Source organism: Cinclus cinclus, chromosome 5, assembly GCF_963662255.1.
Source record: "Cinclus cinclus chromosome 5, bCinCin1.1, whole genome shotgun sequence".
NCBI lineage: Eukaryota > Metazoa > Chordata > Aves > Passeriformes > Cinclidae > Cinclus > Cinclus cinclus.
This window is the reverse complement of record NC_085050.1, coordinates 68715654-68737807: the sequence shown is the minus strand read 5'-3', so window position 1 is coordinate 68737807 and position 22154 is coordinate 68715654. Positions and strand designations below refer to the sequence as shown.

The 22154-nt window shown below is 41.6% G+C and overlaps 1 protein-coding gene across 1 annotated transcript in view; it reads left to right on the top strand.

Annotated features, from left to right (window-relative positions):
- Window positions 1–22154, top strand: part of FAT4 (FAT atypical cadherin 4) — a 122053-nt gene that overhangs the window by 59897 nt on the left and 40002 nt on the right. Inside the window, exons 2-6 of the mRNA XM_062493986.1 lie at window positions 3288–3419; window positions 6083–6344; window positions 8012–8362; window positions 12427–13349; window positions 13941–14115. Coding sequence (XP_062349970.1) covers window positions 3288–3419; window positions 6083–6344; window positions 8012–8362; window positions 12427–13349; window positions 13941–14115 — 1843 coding nt within the window. The remainder of the gene's footprint in view (window positions 1–3287; window positions 3420–6082; window positions 6345–8011; window positions 8363–12426; window positions 13350–13940; window positions 14116–22154) is intronic.

The following is a 22154-nucleotide window of genomic DNA, read 5'->3' as shown; positions in this document are numbered from 1 at the left end:
GCCTTGTATCTGCCTTTGCATCCTAGATTTGCACTGAATGATGAGTGTGAAGTCAGGGAAGAATACTCCTCATTTTGGATAGATTTGGAGAAGGGGGTGGCAATTATCACTTTCCATGTAGCCTGTGCATATTGCTTCCTGCAGGCATCGGCATGTGATGGTTCCTTGCTTCCAAGGTTTGGATAAATCCCTTCAGCTCCCTTGTTTTCCCTCCTGTGGTGTATTTGAGGTTTCAAGGCCTTTGGTTTCCTAGATGTAACTTGCTGCTGTCACTGGTGACCCTTTTAAAAGTTCCTCCTGTGGTGCAAACAGCTGGTGACACCACCATGACCACCTTGTCTTGCCTTTGTCAAGTCCAGGGCAGAATTACACTTAATTTTTAATTGGTAGCATATGATAGTAATCAAACCACATATTTCCTAAAGTGACACACATTGATTTCTTTATGCATATATGAAATGGGATTAGAAAGAAGCAGTTGGTTGGGAAAAGGTTTAGTTTAGATCTTTGATTAAAGCTTTGTGGATTTTTTTTTTTTTCTTTTTCTTCTCCAGTAAAGATGTGGTAAGATATGCTGCAATCTTCTTTGTGGTTGTGGTTCTCCTGTGGTCCTCTGCTTCATGTTGGAATTTACAGCATAATTTCAAAGTGAAATTAATTTGTGAGCTCCTGGACATTCAGTTTACATCTGATCTCACTCAGGATGTATGAGATCCTCTCTTCAGTGAAATGTAACTGACTCTTGTTTGGGGAAAATGTGATTTTTTTTTTTTTCCCAAATCTTTCTCACACATCTCTTAGACCAGGCTGGATGGGCCCTGAGCAGCCTGATCTAGTGAGTGGCATCCCTGTCCCTGGCAGGGTGGGGTGGAACTGCATCATCTTTTAGGTCCCTTCCAGCCCACACCATTCTGGGATTCTCTGATTACTTCAGTGAAATTTCTGCAGATGAGTGCATTCAAGGGTCTTACTCCCTAGGTCTGCAGTTCTGTTTGTTAGCTGAAGTAGTAAATTCTGGCAGAAGTAAAAAGATAGCTTTAGTCACAGACGCTAATTAGACTTAGCCAGTGGTGAATTATGAAGCAATACACATTATCTAAGCCCTGTGGATAAGTAATAAATCATGGTGTGGATGCTCTTTAAAAATGTGTTCTTTTCTAAAAAATTTCTCATCCTTATTTGAGAATTTCTTATTTTTCCACCATGTAAAGCACGTCTTCGGTATAAAATACAGTTTCTTTGTTTACTTGTGAATTGATTTTTCAGAATAAAATTACCTTTTTTATTCTTCTCTTTTATACTTCTTCTGAATCTGACTTTAACTTATTTCCCTCCCAGTCCTTAGCCATGTGTATTCTTGGATCCTCACTATTTTACATTTTTCAAGCTGCAGGCGATGCACAGCTCCTATCCCAAACTCCCCAGAAGTTGTCACATATTTTCATGTGTTTTGCACAAAGGGCAATCTCTCATCATGAAAATGGGTTCTGGTGGTGAAATGTCACCCACAGCTGAAGCATTACCTGTGAATGTCATGTGTGGTAGGAAATAAATGAATTGCAGAGCTGTGCAGCTGCTTCACCTTGAAACCCTGTCTGGGGAAATGCTGCACTTTGGGGGGGAAAGCAGGAAGAGTGTGCTGTGTACCAGTTCATGGGCAAGGAGGCCTGGCAAAATCCTTCATCTGTCATTTCCACCACATCCCTCCCATTTCTGTGATCAGTTCTCACCCAGTCTCCTTGAAAACCAACCCAGGCTGGTTTCTTCTCCCAGAGTTTGTGTCTAGTGAGATGATTGTCAGTCACTGCTGGTGATGCTCTGCTCAGCACTCCTTGTTTTTCTGCTGTCAGGCATATAAATTTAATGATAAAACTTTTCTGAGTTGATCTGTCTCAGGCTGTGAATTGTTTTGTGTACCATTTTTGAATGGCCAAGGGGATTAAATGGGGGATAAATAAATAAATAATGGCCTTCTATAAAAGACCCCTGTTTTGTCTCCATTTCCAGCACATATAGCCATTATATTACTATTACACTAATATTAATACAATATTTCCTCTGTGTTTGGGATCATCCTGATGATCAAGCCAGAACAGCTTGGTAATTGGTGGTCCCTATGAAAACAGAACAGAGAAGAAAATGTTATGACAGGAGACTGCAAACAGTAGAAATTGTACACTCTGGAACACCAGATATGTCTGTGTTGGTTATATCCAGAGCAGCTCAATCCATATATTTTCAACTGAGTGCATGGAGAATCCTTGTGGATAAGGACATTGCAGATACAGTAGCATAAATAACATTTTGTCTGTCAATCCAGGTACCTTCTTTAAGTCATCCGTACCTTTGCCTTTTGCCTTTCTCTGCTCTGTGGTTCTTTCAGCTACTCATTTTCTCCTTAGTGGGTCTTCAGAGTTTGGTGACTGTTCAATATTTTGGGTCCAAAACCATACCTTTTCTTCCATGATAAATGTAAAACAGCTGTGTCTTCTTTTTCCATTTTGGAATATTACGTTCCAGACCCAGCAACAAGAGAAAATGTAGCTCTGCATCTTTTTCAATTAGCATCAGCAGGGCAGCAGTGTTGCTTACGAAAAACTAGGGATGAAGATCACAAAACAATCTTTCAGGAACTATCATCCTTACTTGGAAGGGCATACAAATATGGCATGTGAAAAGAACATTTGTTGAGTTTTGGATAGGCAAGGAGAGTAGATGCTAGTGGGTGCTCCTAAAGTAACGTTTATGTTTGCAATTAGAGGAGAGTTTAGAGACAGAGAGAAAAGCAGATTATTTGTTATGAAATATATTAAGTGCAAGGGTGTTTTTTCCCCTCTCGGAACGGAGAGTTGCCAATATATAAACATTTCAGAGAGAATTTTACACCACCTCATCTTTATGTCAGGCAGCATTTAATGGTTGAACGATCTCCTGCCCCGGCACTTGGCAGTTATTCTCCAGGGGCTGACTTTGAGGATTACAATGACAGTCTATCAGTGGATCTTTTCCAATATAAACTAGGCTAGGACCATTTAAAATCAGTTGCTATCAACAAGTCAAATTAACTTTATTTGTGTTAGAGGTTTTCCTAGGAGTATTTTATAACAACGTGGAATTTTAATATCCGGACGGGCTTTTCCTATTGTTGGTGTGATTTGGGAATGTGCTAATTCATGTGATTAAGAGCAATTTACCTGATCTCCTTCAGAATGATCTTATTAGTAACATTCATGTCCAATCAGTGTTCAGTGCTCACTCAATTTTTTTCCTATTCCTGCTTTTTACAGGTAGAAATAACACTTCAGGATATCAATGACAACCCACCAGTATTCCCCACAGACATGCTCGATCTGACTGTGGAGGAGAACATAGGAGATGGATCTAAAATACTGCAGCTGACAGCCATGGATGCTGATGAGGTAGGAGCATGATTTCAGTTTTGAATGTTGGTACTAGAAGTGCCATTCTGGACATGTTTTTACCTGTTTTCTTCATCCCTTTGTGTGAGCTTGGCCTTAGGAATCATGGCAGTCATTCACAAAGTTCTGTCCAGTATTGTGGAGGTCTAAGCTAATTTTCAAACCAAGAAGTTGTAGCTGAGCTCAGTTCTGAGGTGTGCAATAAAATTAATCTCAGACAAGCCTTGGAGAACAAGAAAAATTCTGGTAACACCTGCTTTCCCTTTGACTAGACCTAACAAAGATCAATATTATCCCTTCCAAAAGAAGGTTTTATTTTACCAAAAAAAGAGGAGAAAAGAAGTAATGATAAAATGTGTGCTCTGTACATTAATCTGTTTGCAAAATAATTTTGCACTCTTAGATTCATTACTATGAGAATGCTGCAACTAAGGTGCTATGAAGAAACTACCATGTTATTGATGCATTCATTTATTTTAGAAACTTCAATTATAAAAATGTTAATCATGTTATTTTTCTTTGCTGCACTGTTTCTTTCCACAAGGAAAACGACTAAAAAGTCACTATAATCCTACAAAAAGTTTGTGTTGTCATTAGAACATAGAGTTATACTTGACAACAACAGGCAGCTCTTGCTGTTCAACCTCCTCAAGAGAATTTTATTCCTGGCCTTTTTTGTGCTAGCTTGGTTAGTCTTCCTGTGATTGTTAATTGGTGTACCTAATCTTGCTACTACAGAGGGAACCACGGGAACACCCCCGGGAATGGTGCAAATGTGATTGTAAATATTTTGGTTTTCCCTTTATTTTCCAGTAGTAGCCTGATACACAGACAAAACCCAGGATTTTGGAAAGGTGAACTTCTGTAGCAAAAATTCTAGCTGCTTGTCTTTCTTTTAGGAAGCAGTAAATACTGAACTACCACTCTGTGATGTGGTATGGCAAATATATCTTAGATTATGGCAGTATCGTATGCTCCAGCCTCTTTTTAACCATTCCTGAACTACACTTAATCTATTACCCATTCTGAAGCACTCCATCCAGTGGGAAGTGATTTGTTACCTTGGAGAGACATCAGTCAGTGTTTTTATCAGAAGGAATGATTTCAATTTCCTTACCAGAACATTTGTAACTCAAGCTCTTTACAAAGAGCCCAAGTTTTCCTAGTGATGTGCAGCTTTGGGTCGAGATACCTTTGTATTCCCCCCTGCTTTTTGGAGCTGAGGGCAAAGTATAAAGCAATATCAAACATGGGTGTGGTTTTAGCTGCTCTCTGTTAGAAGGAGTCTGGCTGGTCAAACACAGGGTGAAGAATGTGGTCACCTCTGAAAATTCTCCTGAGATGTGATGGCTAAGCCACACAATTGGAGGAAAGCGTGTGACATCCCCCAGGCACACCTGAGCACACAGATGAAGCACTGCACACAGCTCTGCAGGGCTGGGCACCTGCAGAACCCTGTTTTCTTTCTAAATTTCCTTTTATCAGTTAGCTCACTCTGACTCTTTGAAACAGCACCCCAGAGAGAAAGTCTGGCACAGGGCACTCTGGTAAGGTCACATAACTAATGCTTGTCTGTCCTCTCACAAATACAAGCAGGTGTTTATCTCTATTAATTTGCTTTTTTAGGCAGGAGTATATGAAACAGCCATAGAATTTCCTTCTGCCAGATCTCTTTGATCTGCTGTTCATTGCAGAAGTGCCACTGGCATGTCAGCAGCAGGTTTCAGCTGTCAAATCCAAGCACCATCAGTACACAGGGTTTAGGTACTGTATCTGATGGTAGAGGCTACCAAACCTTCAGTATCCTTGAGCCTGTCTTGGAAAAAGAAGTACATGACATTATTCTACATAGCATTACTTTTCCTTAATTTTGCTTTCAACCAAAATGCTCAACGTCCACATGAAGGCTTTGTTTTTTTTCCCCCAAGAATAAATGAAAATTTTTGACCCAAAAGCAAATGCTATTGACTTGCAGCACAACTCGAGAGATCAGAACTGTGATTTTAATGATGTGTGATTTGTCACTTTGGGGTTTTTTATTTACATGGGTAAATATATTTCCATGCAGAAACTGACCTTTGAGGGACTGCTGCAAGCACATCCTCCATGAGTTTCTCCTGACCATGAGCTGTGGCTGGAAGTGCTGCCACATTGCTGCCCTCAGGTCCCCCCTGCTTCCATGCCTCCCTCCCTCCCGCTCCTGCTCCCTCCATCCCATCTCTAGAGAGCTGGATGACGAAAGAAAAAGAAAAAAAAAAAAAAAAAGAAAGAAATCTGATCCCACTGGCAGGGATTTAGTTTAATCTTCAAAGATAAAGCAGGAATAAACACTGATCCTTATTAAGATGTCACACTGCTCGGTGATGCTAGTTTGAAACTAAAACAGGTAACAGAGTTTTTGGTATTGACTGGATGAAATCCTTTTATGAAGAGTAGAGCACAAAGTATATGGGTAATCTCATCATTTCACATCTCATAAATAAAAGCTGTGTCTTTACTGTGGGATTGAAGCAGGGACTGGGCAGGAAGGCTGTTTATTAAAGGAAACCATTCTGAAAAATAATCTCCAAGCGCAGTTACTGGAACGATCCTTGTCTTGCTGCAAGTTATGCTGTGGTTTTCCTGGCAAATAGCGTGACTTGACCGCTCCTGTTTTGCCTCAGGGAGCCAATGCCCTGGTCACATACACCATTATCAGTGGTGCAGATGACAGCTTCCACATTGACCCCGAGTCCGGGGAGCTGATAGCCACCAAGCGCCTGGACCGGGAGCGCCGCTCCAAGTACTCCCTGCTGGTCCGCGCCGACGACGGCCTGCAGTCCTCGGACGTGAGGATAAACATCACTGTCAGCGACGTCAACGACCACATCCCCAAGTTCTCCAAGCCTGTGTACTCCTTCGACATCCCAGAAGATGCCACACCAGGTAAACAGGACATGGAAATGCGACCGCTGGCCTCTCAAGTGGTTGTGCTCTTCATTTTTTCTGGTTTCATATGCAAGAGTGTTTTGATGCTGAAAAGGGGGGGGGGGGGGAGTGTAAACTAAAAAGTATTTCGATCAAAAGAAATTTTCAAGTACTGTGCTCTATTACATGACTCCAGGTGAGAAATGAATGTTACTTCCAAGGTTTGTGCTAGCACAAAAGCAGTATCTGCCAGTAGCATCTTAGAAGCTTATTCTAAAACATAAATAAACCAAGGAGATGCAAATGATGTGGTGATAGCTTTTAGGATTTTATTAGGGTTTTCATAAGCATGGGAGTCTCAGTTTGGGAGAACTAAGGTTACCCCCATGCCGCCAACTTTCGCACTCTGCCCCACAGTGCCTGTCCCAAAATTTGGTGTTTTGCATTAAAGAATTGCAGTGCAATCAGCTGTGCCTCAGGAATCTGATCTGGAAGTAATTGAGATGTCTGTAAGCACAGAGTGCTTTGGTTGCTGATCCCCAGCCATGCTCTTTTCTCTCAGAGCCTTGAGTCTTGGTCTGTTTCAGCAGGAATAACCCTGGCAAGCCTAATTCCCCCGACATTAAAATGAGACTTCTCTCATTATTTGTTTATAGGGTGTACATTAGTGCTTTAGACTCAGCCTGATGGATGCTGAAGGAACAAACAGACTGATTTTGTATTGAAGTACTGCATCTTCTGCTCTGCTCTCCAGCAGTCTGGGAGCAGCTGGCAGGCTCACCAGAGGGGAAGGACCATGAAGTTTCCCCTTCAAGGTTCCACTTTCTATCCCAGATAGTAATTCCCATTCCTCTTGCAGCTAGAGAAACGTTAAAGCTTCAGATAATCAAATGGTTGTGAAAGATACCAGCATATCCAGCTGGATTAAAGGGGGTTACAGCACCCTTCTTTGTTCTGATGATATGAGCAATTTTCATTATCACATGGCTTGAAAGTAGTTAACTGTGCTGCACGTAGTTCATATGGTTCCAGGGAAAGGAAACTTAATGATTTATTTTCTTGGAAACAAGCTGATCTTAATTATAATTAGTGTTCAAAATACTAAAAAGTGACACTTGATTTCCAAACTCCAGTCAGATAGGTCAGTCATGCAAGGGCAGCTATGCAGAAATGAAAACACTGGCACAGATTCACAGGGCGTTGGATTTCAGAAAGCAGTGGAGAACAGACCCCTATAAGGTTTCTAGTTTTCTAACCACAGTTACCCTGCAAAGGCACTGTTTCAAAAAGCAGAGCTGGGATATGCGGTTTGTACTCACATTTTGCAAAGAAATATCTAGAAGGTTCCAGAACTTGTGATTCTCTGCTGCAAAGGGAGGGTCCTTTGAGTCACAGGAAGACAAATACCTAGCAGTAGAAAAGGTATTTTTGCCCCTGTTGATATCTAAACTGCATAAAGATAAAAAACATCCCTGGCCATTTCTTAGGGTCTTTGAGTAAAAGCAAGAATGTAATGTCCCTTTCAGCTTCAGAAAACTTTCTGCAATAGTTACTCAGACAGCATTGAGGCTTGAGTTTCTCTTGGAGGGCAAATCTCATCCATGGATCTGCTGGATGCTGAGCTGGCTCTGTACAGGAGCTCCTGTTGCAGGTGCCTGATGGTGCTCTGCTGTCGTGCCACGCAGGTTCCTTGGTGGCTGCCATCCTCGCCACCGACGACGACTCGGGCATCAACGGGGAGATCACGTACACCATAAGCGAGGATGACGAAGAGGGAATCTTCTTCCTGAATCCCGTCACCGGGGTCTTCAACCTGACCCGGCCGCTGGACTACGAAGCACAGCAGTATTACATCCTCACTGTCCGTGCTGAGGATGGGGGAGGCCAGTCCACGGCCATCAGGGTGTACTTCAACATCCTGGACGTCAACGACAACCCGCCCGTGTTTGGCATGGCCTCCTACAGCACTTCCCTGATGGAGAACCTGCCCCTGGGATCCGCCATCCTCAACTTCAGCGTCACCGACGCCGATGATGGTAGGAGCTCCCTCATGTTCTGTGATCCTAAATCTGTGCTTCACCTTAGCTACGTTTAAAAGCCTTACTAAAGCAGGGGGAAATTAGGGCTACCCTTAAGTTGCTGTTCTCATATGCTTAAATTTACATTTAAATTACACCTAAGTCTGCCAAGTTTTTTTTCTGTAAGTTTATTATAAATTCTTATGAGGGTTGTGGTAATATCAGATATTATCTGCAGTCATCTTAAATGTACTAAAACTTTTAAGTCTATGATGAAGACAGTTGTCATCTACAAGGTGTTGATAGTGGAGGTTAAAAAATGTATTGCAAGAAATCTCAGGAAAATTTCCCATTGAAATAAGCTTTAATATTGGGATATTTAATATTGGCATTTAGAGGGTGTTAATGTGTTGAGTATAAAAGGTACAATTTTTATAGCTTGCTTAACCATTTTGCCATACAGTTTGTGCCCAAGCAAAAATAATTACAGAATATGACCATAAAGCACGTAAACAACATTCCATCATGGATCCCATTTTCTGAAGTGTCCACTGACACTACCCAGTGTGACATAGTGCAAAACTCTTCACAACACTCCCAGTGACTTTACAGGTGAAGGTTATTTCTGTGACATGTGGAGCAGCCTTGTCTCCTCTCAACATGACAGGGGCTCAGCAGAGCCTGTGGAAGTGTATCACGCTGAAATATGCTTCCAGGACAAAGCACCTGCATGGTTTGAGGAACCCCTGTTTGTGCACCTAAATTGTCTGAACCTATCAAGATTGCTCAGTAAAGCAGTTTTTCCTCAGGGAATGCTCCAGCATTTTTGTGGGGAGATAAATTTTGTGCTGATGGATGTAACTTTCCATGGTTAAAATTGTGTAACAGGTTTTGAGATCTAACTGAGGGAGAAGAGATTCCATAAGATAGGCCAACAAATCAGAAGTCATAACTTTGTGATATTGGCTGTTCTTGCATGAATCTCTCTTTCACCACACTTGTTAAGGCTTTTTTTTTAAAGTAAGCTAAACATAAATTGGAGGAGGAGCTTGTGCTTCTATCATGCATACCCAGAGAAGGGATTGTTCCTCCAGACCTGTAGATAAATGGGTTTGTGTCTATCTCCTCTTTTTATTTCATATTTTCCTGTCAGGACTACACCACCTGGTTTCAAATCCTTTTGGAAGTTAATTTCACTTTGCCATTATGAGTTTGTTTTCCTTTTCTCTTGCACCTCATACATTAATTTCCATCTGTGCACGGTGGATGGGAACTATATCATACCACTGACATATCAATTCACATTCATCACATGCTCAGTTATCAAGGAGGCAAATGAGTATTTGAGGAGCAATGCAACGAGAAGTCAGATATCTTGCCTTTTATATTTTCTGGCACACTTGCTTTTCTAGAAAGCTGGATTTAAAATTAATAGGGCAGAAATATCATTCCAAGAGCATGCTAGGTTGAGCTCTCCCATAGGACTGTAACTTAAGCAAATGTTATGATCTATTGTTGTTTCTGTTTCAAGCCCAAAGTTGTTATCTTGTGTTGTCTTATATTTATCTAGAGCACAGAAATAGCTATTGCTAGTATTATACTCTTCTCCATGTGCTCTCAGATAATGCACTCAATACAAATATAATTTGGTTGATTATTTATGTTATATGATCCTATAGTTTGAAAGAGCTCTGGAAAGACATTGTTTTATAATGAGCTATGGCTGTTGTTTTAGGATAAACACTGATAAAGGACAGAAACATGATGATAGTGAAACTGCTCCAATTTCCATTTTCTTGTTTAGCACACCCCATGGGAAACAGCAGCTGTTTATCTCAGCTTAGGCTATTTCACATACAGGTCCATAGCAAATATCAGCTACAGCTCTTGCATATTGAATAATAAAGCAATATAATAATATGTACTAAAAAACTCAGTTACCTTAAACGCATTCATTTTGAAATTCAGATTTTATTTTTTCAACAAACAATTAACAGGAAAAATCTCAAGAGGAAAGCATACGCATGGTGGTCAGTTTGTTAAAATTTTAGGTATTCCTCCAGGCAAAGCTGGTGTAATTTCCCAGCTAAACTCTGCAGGAATTTATAGAATGGCAGGGGGGAAGTAGTTTTATTGGTTGCTTTTTTAGTCTTATTAGTAAATAAATACAAATAGAAACAAAGCCCTTTAGAAGAGTATTGTCATGAAATTGGTGACTCCATGTCTGTCCTTTCAGTGTTTTATCAGATGAACTCTCAGATTAAATAAACCTAAGATTCAGCAAAGAGGATGTCCCCACATTCTCCCTAAGAAAAACCCAACTCCAAACCTTGGAAGGGGGGTATGGATGAGGTGCCAGCTTGGCATGCTCTGCTTAAAAAAGAGAATAGTTCATTAAGAGCCCTTCCTGGCTCCACTGATATTTAGGCAACTCTTCTGTTTCATAGATTAATTTGTGTAAGCATTATCAGCGTGGAAGCCTATGAGAATACAGGACAAAGAATGAAAGGTTCATGGAGGTGAGATAAGGAATAGCAAACTAATTTTTTCTTAGGAATAAGCACCACAGAAAACACTGTGGGGGGAGAAAATAGAGTATTTTTACAAGTAATTTTCTTTTGCAGTACCCAAATCCTACCCATCTCTAAAAATCTTGAATTGCCAGAAAGTACTTTACTGAAATCAAGACTTTCATCCATATAATTAATCTTGTGAAAATACAACTGAACTAAAAGCAGAGTAGCATTGAACTTTCACTGTCCTTCACTTGATCAAAGTAATGGAGAAACACTAAGATCTAGCAGATAAATGTATTAATTTCTTTAATTGCATTCAAATATTTTGTCTTTCATGTTTGGTTCTATTCATTTTATAATTTAACTCCTATAGGAGGAACAAGAGAGAGGGAAAGATGCCAATTATAGTAGCCACTGGGGGAAAGACACATAAGACTAGATTTCTCAAGTCTGAGCATAATGAACAGCAGAGATTAATAAATCTAATGAAGGTATAATTTTATTATCAAAGCAATTCACTTGGAGAGAAAAGAGCTTCTGAGTGAAAATGGCAAAAATGCACAGCAATCTGTGGACACCTTTCTTTGCATAAACAAGCTAATTTGAGGGGTAAATTAGTGGCTAATGATTTGTTAATTTGCTAATCTTAAACATAGTCTTAAATATGCAAAACAAGAACAATTTTTGAAATCAATTAAAATAGGTGTAAGATAGAGGAGCGAATTTTTTTCACATTTGGATGTTCTCAGTATTTATTTGTTTAGAATGAACTGTGGAATTGAAGTAACACACCGTGTTTGCTACAAGGAATATTTGAGGATATTTCACAGCCCTGTTCAGGTTCAGGATGCGTTTCCCTTACTGGAATGATAAATCTCTCCCCTGACCATAATTGCTAGTTATGTTTTGATCATGAGATGAGTGAGGACTGTTCATCTGATATTTTGGAATACCATGCCATATATGGGAAGCATACCTTTCCCCAGTATTCACTCTTGGCTTGCTCCAGCTAGGCTTGGGAGTTTCTGCTTGTGGCTTTTTTAATTGACTGGAAAAATTCATGAAATAATTACATTAATAATAATGTTGCTTAGTTGAACTGGGAAGAACGGAGGAAACCAGATGTTCAACGAGCAGCAGAACTACTGAGTCTTGGTTTCTGAAGGAAAACCCTTCAAACCCTTTATCCTTAACTCTTGTAGAAGGGGAAAAATTACTTGTGGTGCCACTGTGCAGGTCCTGCTGAATGAAATGCAGAGATGAACCCTGCCAGTCATTCCCTCTGTGGCCTCTCCAAATAACATCCTCCCTCTCTCTTTCATGAATATTATCTTGTCAGAAAAGAATAATTTCAAAGGCTTCTGCTCCACTGTGAAACTTGGCTGAAATTAGCAGATGGATTCAAAAATGGTGGTGAGGAGGCTGAACACTCAACATGGTTGTACAGTCCTCATTTCTGTAGGAAAATGAAGGAAAATTTCCTGTGGGAACATGGCTGGAGATATTGATACCTAGGTCAGTGGGATGAAGTCCTGTTATCTACCTTTCTTCTCCCTCCCCAACCAGGCCCCAACTCCCAGCTGTCCTTCAGCATCGCATCCGGGGACAGCGCGGGGCAGTTTGGCATCGACAGCCGCGGGGTGCTGAGCATCCGGCAGCCCCTGGATCGGGAAAGCCAGTCCTTCTACAGCCTCATCGTGCAAGTGCACGACATGGCGCCCCTGCCAGCCTCCAGGTACACCAGCACAGCCCAAGTTTCCATCATCCTGCTGGACGTGAACGATAGCCCCCCGAGCTTTATCTCCCCTAAGCTGACCTACGTCCCGGAGAACACGCCCATCGACACGGTGGTGTTCAAGGCACAGGCCACGGATCCCGACAGCGGTCCCAACAGCTACATCGAGTACAGCCTGCTCCGGCCTCTGGGAAACAAGTTCAGCATCGGCACCATCGATGGGGAGGTGAGGCTCACCGGGGAGCTCGACAGAGAAGCTGTGGCCAACTACACCCTGACTGTGGTAGCCACAGACAAGGGCCAGCCGTCCCTTTCTTCGTCTACAGATGTGGTGGTCATAGTCCTGGACATCAATGACAACAACCCGCTCTTCGCCCAGAAGCTTTACAAACTGGAGGTGGCGGAAAATACTTTGACTGGGACGGATTTAATCCAGGTGTTGGCCACTGATGGGGATGAAGGGACAAACGGGCAGGTCCGCTACGCCATCGTGAGCGGGGATGCCAGCAGTGAGTTTCGGATCGATTCTGTGACGGGGGTCATAACTGTGGCCAAGCCTTTGGACAGGGAGAAGAAGCCCTCCTACACACTGACTGTTCAGTCATCTGACCGTGGGAGCAGCCCCAGGACCGATACCTCGACAGTCAGCATTGTTCTGAAGGATGTTAATGATTTCATTCCCACATTTGAGCTTTCCCCCTACTCTGTGAACGTCCCTGAGAATCTGGAGACACTCCCAAAAGTTATTCTTCAGGTGCGTACGTTCAGCAGTAAAAACACGTCTCTGACAATTAGTAACATGCCTACATGGTATTAAGTGTCCTTCCTCCAAAGTTAAAAAGAGGCAAAACAGTAGAAAAGTTGCCTCTTGGCTTTAATTGGATTTGCAGTCTTTGTTGGCTTGTTTTCCTTTTTGTTTGTATAGGTGTTCGGGGGTTTTTCCACCAAAAGTTTATATTCAGTTTTCGAGTTCTGTTTGTGTTTTCCCTGCCTATCCTCACACCTCCACTGGGACTTTAAGAGTCTGCTCTATCCTCTCATCTCAATCTCAACTCCATGCAACAAATCTCTCAATCTGGTTGTTGCCTACATGGGATGAGGCTGTGTGCCAAATATTGAGAGAGAACTACATGGATTCCAACAGCAGGACATGCAGTGCTTGCTTTCATATGGACCTGAGTCTGCACCAGGTCATTTTCTTTTTTTCAATTACAGCTAACTTATGCTTGTGGCGTTTCCTTTAATTCAACCCGTTAATTTGGATTATTATCATAGAGCACTCTTCCTCTACCCCAATACAGTTTTACAGTGCTTGATGCCTGTTCTGTTTGCATGGCTCGTGCAGGTTGTAGCAAGGGACGATGACCAAGGGCTGAACAGCAAGCTGACCTACGTGCTGGTGGCTGGCAATGAGGAGGGAGCCTTCACCCTCTCGGACAGCGGGGAGCTGCGCCTGATGCGGAGCCTGGACCGGGAGGCCAAGGAGCAGTACCTGCTGCTGGTCACAGCTGCTGATGCAGGTGAGGCAACCACAACATCTCTTCTGCTGTGAGGGCGTGTGGGAAACATCGCATTCTGGGCAGAAAATAAATGTTCTTGTGGTGGTCTGAAGCTTTAGTGGATGGAGATGTCTGTAGGGAGAGTTGGGCTTACCTGATGTCAAAGGGAATTTGGTTTTTGGAAATCAGGATTTTACTCCTATGTCCAGTTGTCTGCTGTTGGTCATACTCACTACAGATTTAGGTAGGAGGATTTTTGCCCTACAGTAACAAGTGGTCCTACCTAAGTCATAAGAACTTCATGCATGACTACAAAAAAACAGTTGAAACGGCAATCAAACCCTGTATAACATTGGCATCACAAATCTGCGGAGGTAGCGTCAGTGGCCAGGAAAGACATATGGACTACCCAGTTTATCTTACTGAAATCTTAGCCCTGAAAAGAAATAAGAAATTGCATCTCAATATTTTAATATTCTGCTTTGCTCAGCATCCAGTCATATGTTTGCTCCACAATACAAAATGTATTCCAAGTTCTTTCATTTAAAACAGGATGCGAAGTCCTGTTATGAAGATTAATTACACTTTCACTTGAGGTGTCCAAGCCCAAAATTTTGGTTTCAGATTTTGGTGTGAGTATTATTAACAAAGACATCCTGCATCATAGTTTGGACTGATCTCCGGTCTCCCATGGTTTGATGGATTTAATTTACTGCAGAACTTGTTCCTGCTTTCTAACCATAAAAATAGAACCAAAGCCGACTTGTTGACAAGTGAATACAGTTTTGTTTTCTGCCATGCTGTGTGCAGTATCTTGTGCCAGTGACAACAGCTATGGCTTATATTTTCCTATTGCAGCAGAGCTCAGGTATTCCACAGTCTGAGCACAGCCGAAGCTGCAAATCACAATTTTAAGGCTTGAGGTATCATTTGTCTTGTACTTTGGCTGGAGATAACCGTGTGCTTTATGGTTTTTACACTGGCTTTCTGTTATTCCGTAGCCTCAAACTTGTGACCTGGACTTGCTTGGGTTTGAACATCCTTATGTTCCTTCAGAAGCCGAGGCTGGATTTGTCTTGATGTCTCTCTGGTCTCTCAGTCCAACCTGGCAGAAGTCAGTGAGGGCTGTACAGAACAAAGCACCCAAAGACTGAACTGATAAAAGTGGTGTCATCCAGCCAGGAATTACTGTCCTTCTTGGAAGAGAGAGGGGAGCAGAACTCAGCTGTACCCCACTCCTATCACTGTGTGTAAGCCAAGAGTTTGACCAGAGCACAGGCTCTACCTGGACTCTGGTTCCTAAAACCCCCACAAAATCCAGGAGATTTAACCAACACTTAAATCCAGCAGTCCCAAATGAAAATATTTACTTGTGTTGTGAGATCTCTGAGTTTCAGGTAATCCAGGGAGACGTTAATACATGAAGTGTGCATGGGACCTTTGCCATAAGTGGCTGACAAGAACAGCAGCATGTTTTATGAGTTCCTGTGTTTAAACATGTATGTATCACACTGATTAAACACTGTTTGAAACTTCCTTTTTAAATTTGCTATGTTCTTGTAAAGCTAACTCACAAGTTCCCATGCCCTCCTGCCAGTGTCAAAATGTGCTAGCAAGTGTGTTCAGAAGCAGCTGTTCAGTAGTAACTTTAAGCTAAATGTAACTGCTCTACTGTGCTCCAGTTTACAACCTGACTAATCCACAGCTGGTGTGATTTAAGATAGTTTTCAACCAGGCTGGTGAATAACATTAGCTGTCATCTTCTGGTTGCACTGAAGACTTGTTCTGAATTCATACCAGCAAAGAATACATTGAAAATTATGCTGGTCTTTATTTATCTTAAACATCACAGGAAAGTAGAAATCTTCAGTATAAGCCTGTGGCAAAACTTAGCTTGCTTTCATGTGAGTGGGATGGGAGCCGTAGGCACAGTAGGTATCCAGGTGGCACCACACTGCTAGTCAGTGCTTGCTTCAATAAATGATGTATTTCCTGCCATACTGGCAAAAAAGATGGGAATGACACCATCTTGAAATGGATAATAAAAGCGTTTGGAGTATTTATGTTCTTGAGCAGCTGCTAAATGTTTATAAAAGAAACTCTCACAGGCATGTCCAGCTCTTGGCCTAACATAACCATTTATTTTGAGTCTTTAAGTTTGTGTTTGTTTGATAATTCTTAGTAAGAAGGATTTTGCATGCAGACTGTTCATCCAGAAATACACATGCAAAACAGGTAGGGGAAGCTGTGCCTGACCAGGTGTTGAAAAAAGCAGACTTATCTAAAATTGTCAATATTCACATTATATTTGAAAATGAATCGAGGAAAAGGTATTCCTTTGCACTTTGAGGTTGGCTTTTATTAGCTGTAATAAACAGTCAATCAAGTAGTCTTTAGCAGCCCAAAGAACAGTCTTGCCATATATGATGCATCTGATTTAATGTTTGGGGGTTTATTTTAACAGATAAAAATCATGGTATACATCCAGATGCAGTTAACTCTGGAAAAGTCCATCAAGAGCAAAATTTTGTCTGTCCAGCCTTCTTCCCATTTTTCTTAGGGTCTGCATCTCAGTTTTTATAGGCTGCACTGACTGGTTTAAAACATTCAGAGATGATATCCTGCTCCTATAGAAGCCTGTGCCAACTCTTCCTGTCTTTCCAGGAAGCAGACACAATGCATACTTAGAAGCAGCATTAGACATAAGAACTAATGGATTCCCAACTTATTTTTGGCTGTCTTCCTGGTCTCCTTATCCATAATCAAGGATTTCTTGCTTTTCTTACGTTTATTTTCACTTCATCAAGTTGTGACTGTGGATTCTTGCTGTGTTACCTTAGCCTGTGTAAGGGAAGTTGCTGGAAGAAGGATGACTTGTAATTTTTCATTATTTTTATCTCGAGGTGTCCATCCAATGCACCTTTTCAGATTTACAGCATGTTTTGGCAGCAGGTAGGCTGAGTGTAATGGCAAGGGAAGGATTAGGACGTGGTAAAGTGCGGAGCCAGTGGGGCCGCATGGGATGCAGTGCCTGTGCCCTCAGGGATCTCTGCACTCTTCCACTGCACACAGGCATTCTCTGCCAGAGCCCAGATCTTAGTGAGAAGATGTGTGAGTTATGAAGAGCTGAGCAGCTGCTAAGCACTGGGGACAGATCAGATGGGTGACCTCTGGTAGGATCCCGTGTGCCAGCGGTGGAAATCCGGGAGGTTGTTGAAGAAATGCTTTCCCAAGCAAGAGCTCCTCTCAGGCCCAGAGAAGTCAGTGATGATATACGCACTGTCCTGGCTCTGGCCCAACTATTCCTTGGCTTTGGCTGCTAATCCTTCTCCCAGTCCTCAGGGTGGATTGCGGGTCGGTGGAGAGTCTTCCCGACCAGGGAAAAGATGGACAGAACGACTCCTGGCGCTCAGCTCAGTGATTTGTGTCCATGCAGCCTGCTCCATGCCCGGTTTCCACAAGGCAGGCTGCACAAGGGGTTTTGATTCCTACCTTGGTTTATCATTACTCTTCCCTCACTTCTGCACTTCCACTGTGCTCTCGCTGCGGCTGGGTCTTGGATCCTAGGCTGCCACTCTAGGCAGGGGGGATTTATGAGGACGCGCAAAGCATCCATCACTGGGAACGTTCAGCATCTTCCAGAGCTGTACACCTGTGGCTCTGGTCGAGAAATAAAACATAATTCAACCCCAAAGCTTAGCCATCCCAATTTAGAGACCCTCTTGCAGTGCAAGCTGTGAGACCAGAGTGTGTGAATTATAAATAAAGGGACAGGCAAAGTGATGGACTGTGGAATAACAGGATAGTGTTTAGATTGCAGATGCTTCCCCAGAATGTCTGCTAACATAAACGCCAAGAAACCTACACACAACTATTTGAATGTGTCTTCACGGGTCTGCTTCTACCACATAAATCTGTTCTGCTTTGCTATACCTTTCTTCATGGCAAAGTGGTTGGGAAAAGAGACTTTCTATGGTTTTTTTCACCCCATCTGATGGGGATGGGGATGCAGCACTAGGTAAACATTCAACTCTGGCAGCATGACAAGAACTGGTGCAGCTGCTTTTATCATCCATGTCTTTAACTCTTTGAGCGATTTTCTGGACAAATGTTAGCATTCCAACAGTCGTCCTCCTTTTATTTATTGATTGCAGGGATGTTGAGTAGCACATCTGGAAACCTGCTCACTGCCCAGAACTACTGTTTAAATAAACTGCAGCCACCATCTCCTGATTGGGTTGGTCAGAATGGCACATTGCCACAAAAAACCAAAATCGAATTGTGATGTTTCTAATTAGAAGCTGTGTTCCTGTGTTTGGGGGGGGGGGGGGGGGGGGAAGTGTATTTTATTTTCTTAAATAATCTATTTACTGATTTAGATAAATAGTCCTGAAAGAAATGAATCAGTGAACTGGTTATGATATTTAGTTAGCTGCTCTTTGTATACATCCCTGGCCTGGATGAAAAACAACCATATGTTTTTTCTTTAGAAAATATTGGTCCCCGATTTATGCATTCTTTCCTTCAAGAATGTAGGAGGGCAACCAAGCAGAGAGGTTATATCCTTCTCAGGAATTCTCTTCTGAACTAGGCTTTTGGGTTCCTTCAATCCTAAAATCAAATGAAAGCTGACAGTGCAGTTGTGTTGTTTTTTTAACACATTTCAAAATATTTCCCAACAACAAAAGGACAGCTGTATTTCCTAGTAATGTTGAGAAAATCTTATAACTCAGCATTGTGTGAGATTTAGGTGGCTGGGCTTAAAGACATTTGTACTCATCCTGTTTCCTTAGCAGACACTGTATTTCTACCTGACACAGAGTCTGCAATGTGAAAAGATGTTGCCTGGAAAGAATGAATATTATTTTCAGAACAAATGTAGCTATTTTTAAATTTTGGTGGTGTCAAAATGAACAAGCAACTCACTTATTTCAGCTTGAGGTGTCCTGTTTGTCAGGTTTTCTGTGCAATGTCTAAATACACCTATTGCTGAGGCTTTGCTGAGCTAAATGAAGCTGATGTCTGCTCACCTTGGTGCTTAGCAGTTGACAGAAGGATTGCTCTCTTCCATGGTCCTGTTTTATGGCACAGCTGTTTCAAAATGAATATTGGGTTCTGTCCCAGCTCCATTTATTTCCTTGTATTCATGGAAAATTCATGGAAGCTCTTCCTTGTGTCAATGCTGTCTGGTCTAGTCTAGTTCTAGTGGTTTTCTATTTCACTGGCTTTATTATTTTTGCTCTTTTAATACTGGTACTGAAACTATTGATGCAGTAGTTCCGCATGATTTTTTTAATTTGTTTCTAAATGACACCTTGGGAGAACTGAGATGGTGACACTCATCAATGAGTTCACAGTGTTCATATTGTCTTACCATCATCTAAAATCAGGAGACAAGAGGATTGAGAGTGGCATTTTGTGTTTGTGGGAATCTGATAGCAGGGTCTTGCCCTATCACAGAGCCTAGAAGCTCTTAGCACTTTGACATTTTTCTCTAGAAGACAAAAGCTGTTCAGGAAGAGTGTTTGTGGCAGTCAGTCCAATATCCCCTGAGGAGTTATTGGCAAGGAAGGGAGCATGTCAGTGTCTATAGGATGTGACACGTTTCCTCCCCAGAGGAGAGGAGGGCTTTAGCCCATCCCCTCAGAGAACCACCCCTCGAGATGCACAACACAGCCCCTGAATGCCATTTGAGGCATTTAGTCCTCTTTCTAGACTTAAAACTTCATTATTAGATCATTATTTTCTGAATTGTCCAGTGAGTCTCTGGCCTAATCCAAACATAAAAGTTCCTCTGGGGTAAGGTGAGGCTTATAAGGAGAAACTTAGGTTGGCTAAGGGCTCAGGCTGGCCAGCTCAAGGTGAAATAACTGTGAAAACAATGAAACATTTTCACTCAGATTAAAATAATGGACAGCACTTCATTTTCAAACTAGTTTCAGGGGGAAAAACCCAGGTATATATCTTAAAAAAAATATTCAGGTTCATTTATTTAAACTGGAAAACAAGCTAGAATATAATGCTTAATATTTTAAAATTTTTTAAGTTAGAAAGAATTGTCTGCTTTTCAGTTTTCAAGCCATTACACTTCTTCTCTTACCTCTTCATTCATCCATCTTGCTCTGATTAGTTTGGAACTTCTAAACAAAACTTAATTTTAAATTGTTCTTCTGCTTACATCACTTACCTGTGAAATTCTATTTCATATCTGCTAATGAGATCTCTGAATGTAATCTGTTTTGCAGATTTGCAGAAGAATACTTAGAGCAGTTGTTAAGCAGTTTATCAGCCTTTGAGAAATACTAAGATTTTTCCAGCCTTGGTGATCTTAAACCGTTTTTTAAATTAAACATTACACCTTATAAATTGTAAGTCTGCTAGCTCAATCTTTGAATACAAAGCTACAATTTCAGGAAGCCTTAATTGCAAGGATAAAACAAGTAGAACATGCACATATGGCCTGAACACTTAGCCTGCTTGTTAATCTTTTCTATTTATACAGGGTGTTTTTAAAGCGTAATTCAGAATTGTGCATTACAGGAATTTTGCTGTGGGATATTCAGGAGTCACAAGCCATCAAAAATTGCCTTAGTCAGCAGTCCCTGCAGGAGTCAGCTTCTCTGTTTTATCTGTTTACAGCAATAACTTATAACAAGGAGGAGTAATCTGGTGGTTTTAAGGAAATATACTTTTTAATGGCTCTGCCTTTCTTCTGAGTTGCAGTTCCACTTTCTTTCAATCTCTTCTGTCACCAGAGGTCCTGGGTGGGGCACATGGCCATGCCCACTCTTCCAGCACCACTGGTTTTTCACAGGCACTGGGAGATCATAAAATGGTTTGGGATGGAAGGGACCTTAAATCTCATTGAATTCCAACCTGCTGCCACAGTCAGGGACACCTTCCATTAGACCAGGTCACTCCAAGCCCCATCCAGACTGCCCTGGGACACTTCCAGGGATGGGGCAGCCACAACTTCCCTGGACACCCTGTGCCAGGGCCCTGCCACCATCACAGGGAACAATTTCTTCCTTGCACCCTTACAGCCTGTCATATGAACATTAAGTTCAGCATTTTCCTTAATCGTTCTTGTTTTGAAACATTTGGTAGAAGGCAACTTCTTGCTCTGGAAATAAATGCATTTCTGGCTAAGAAACGTGCAGTATGTATGTGTGACATTGTTGAACATCTTGAAGCTGTGCTAAATATATATTACACTTTTTCTTTATTGCATGTGTTTTGTTCTCAGTCTGTGTCTGTGCTCCTTTAGGTCTATAACTGCTTTTTTTTTTTTTAACCTCTCTGAGTTAACAGCTGCAGGAAGCTGCTCCTGATCAGAGGAAGAGAGCAGGGATAGGGAAATGTGTATATACACCAGAGGCCTTAAAATTTCCTCTCTGTGTGCCTGCAAGTTCTGTTCTTTCAACACCATATTAAATCTATTGTAATGTGATGGTGTCCTTGTCCTGAAGCTCCAAAGCTTAATGAATTCATAGGTTGCAGTCAGTCAGGAATTTTGGTATGCAAATTTAAAACCCAGGTGGATAAAACCAGATGAGACACCCCATTGTGCATCACTGTTTTGAAACAAAGTTTTCTTTTGCAAACAGGTGTGAGTATCTGTGTTCCTGCACATGCACCAGCCTAAGTGTGGCTGGACATGTTGTTGCTTGAAAAAGGCTGGACTCTGGTCTAGTGCTTAATTTATTATTATATTCTCACTTTTTATGTTTTTTAATTTAGTTCTATTTGCTCCCAGATTATTTAGGCTGCTATATAGGGGGATAATATTGACTTTTCTGGTACCTGATGTACAGAAAGTCCCTGTGTTTTTTTTCTTTTTTTCTGTTAAATAATCCTTGCAATAGTACAGATCTGTCCCAAATATCAATATGTTCCCTTGATTTTTGAAGTTCAAGTTCTCTTAAATCAGCTTTGGGATCAACTACTACTTCGTAACTACTTATGAGATGAATTCAAATTCGACACACTGAGAAATTTTGAAAATCTGAGTTTCCTGCATGGTCTCTTCCAGTCACCCGCTGAACCAAGTCAGGGTACGG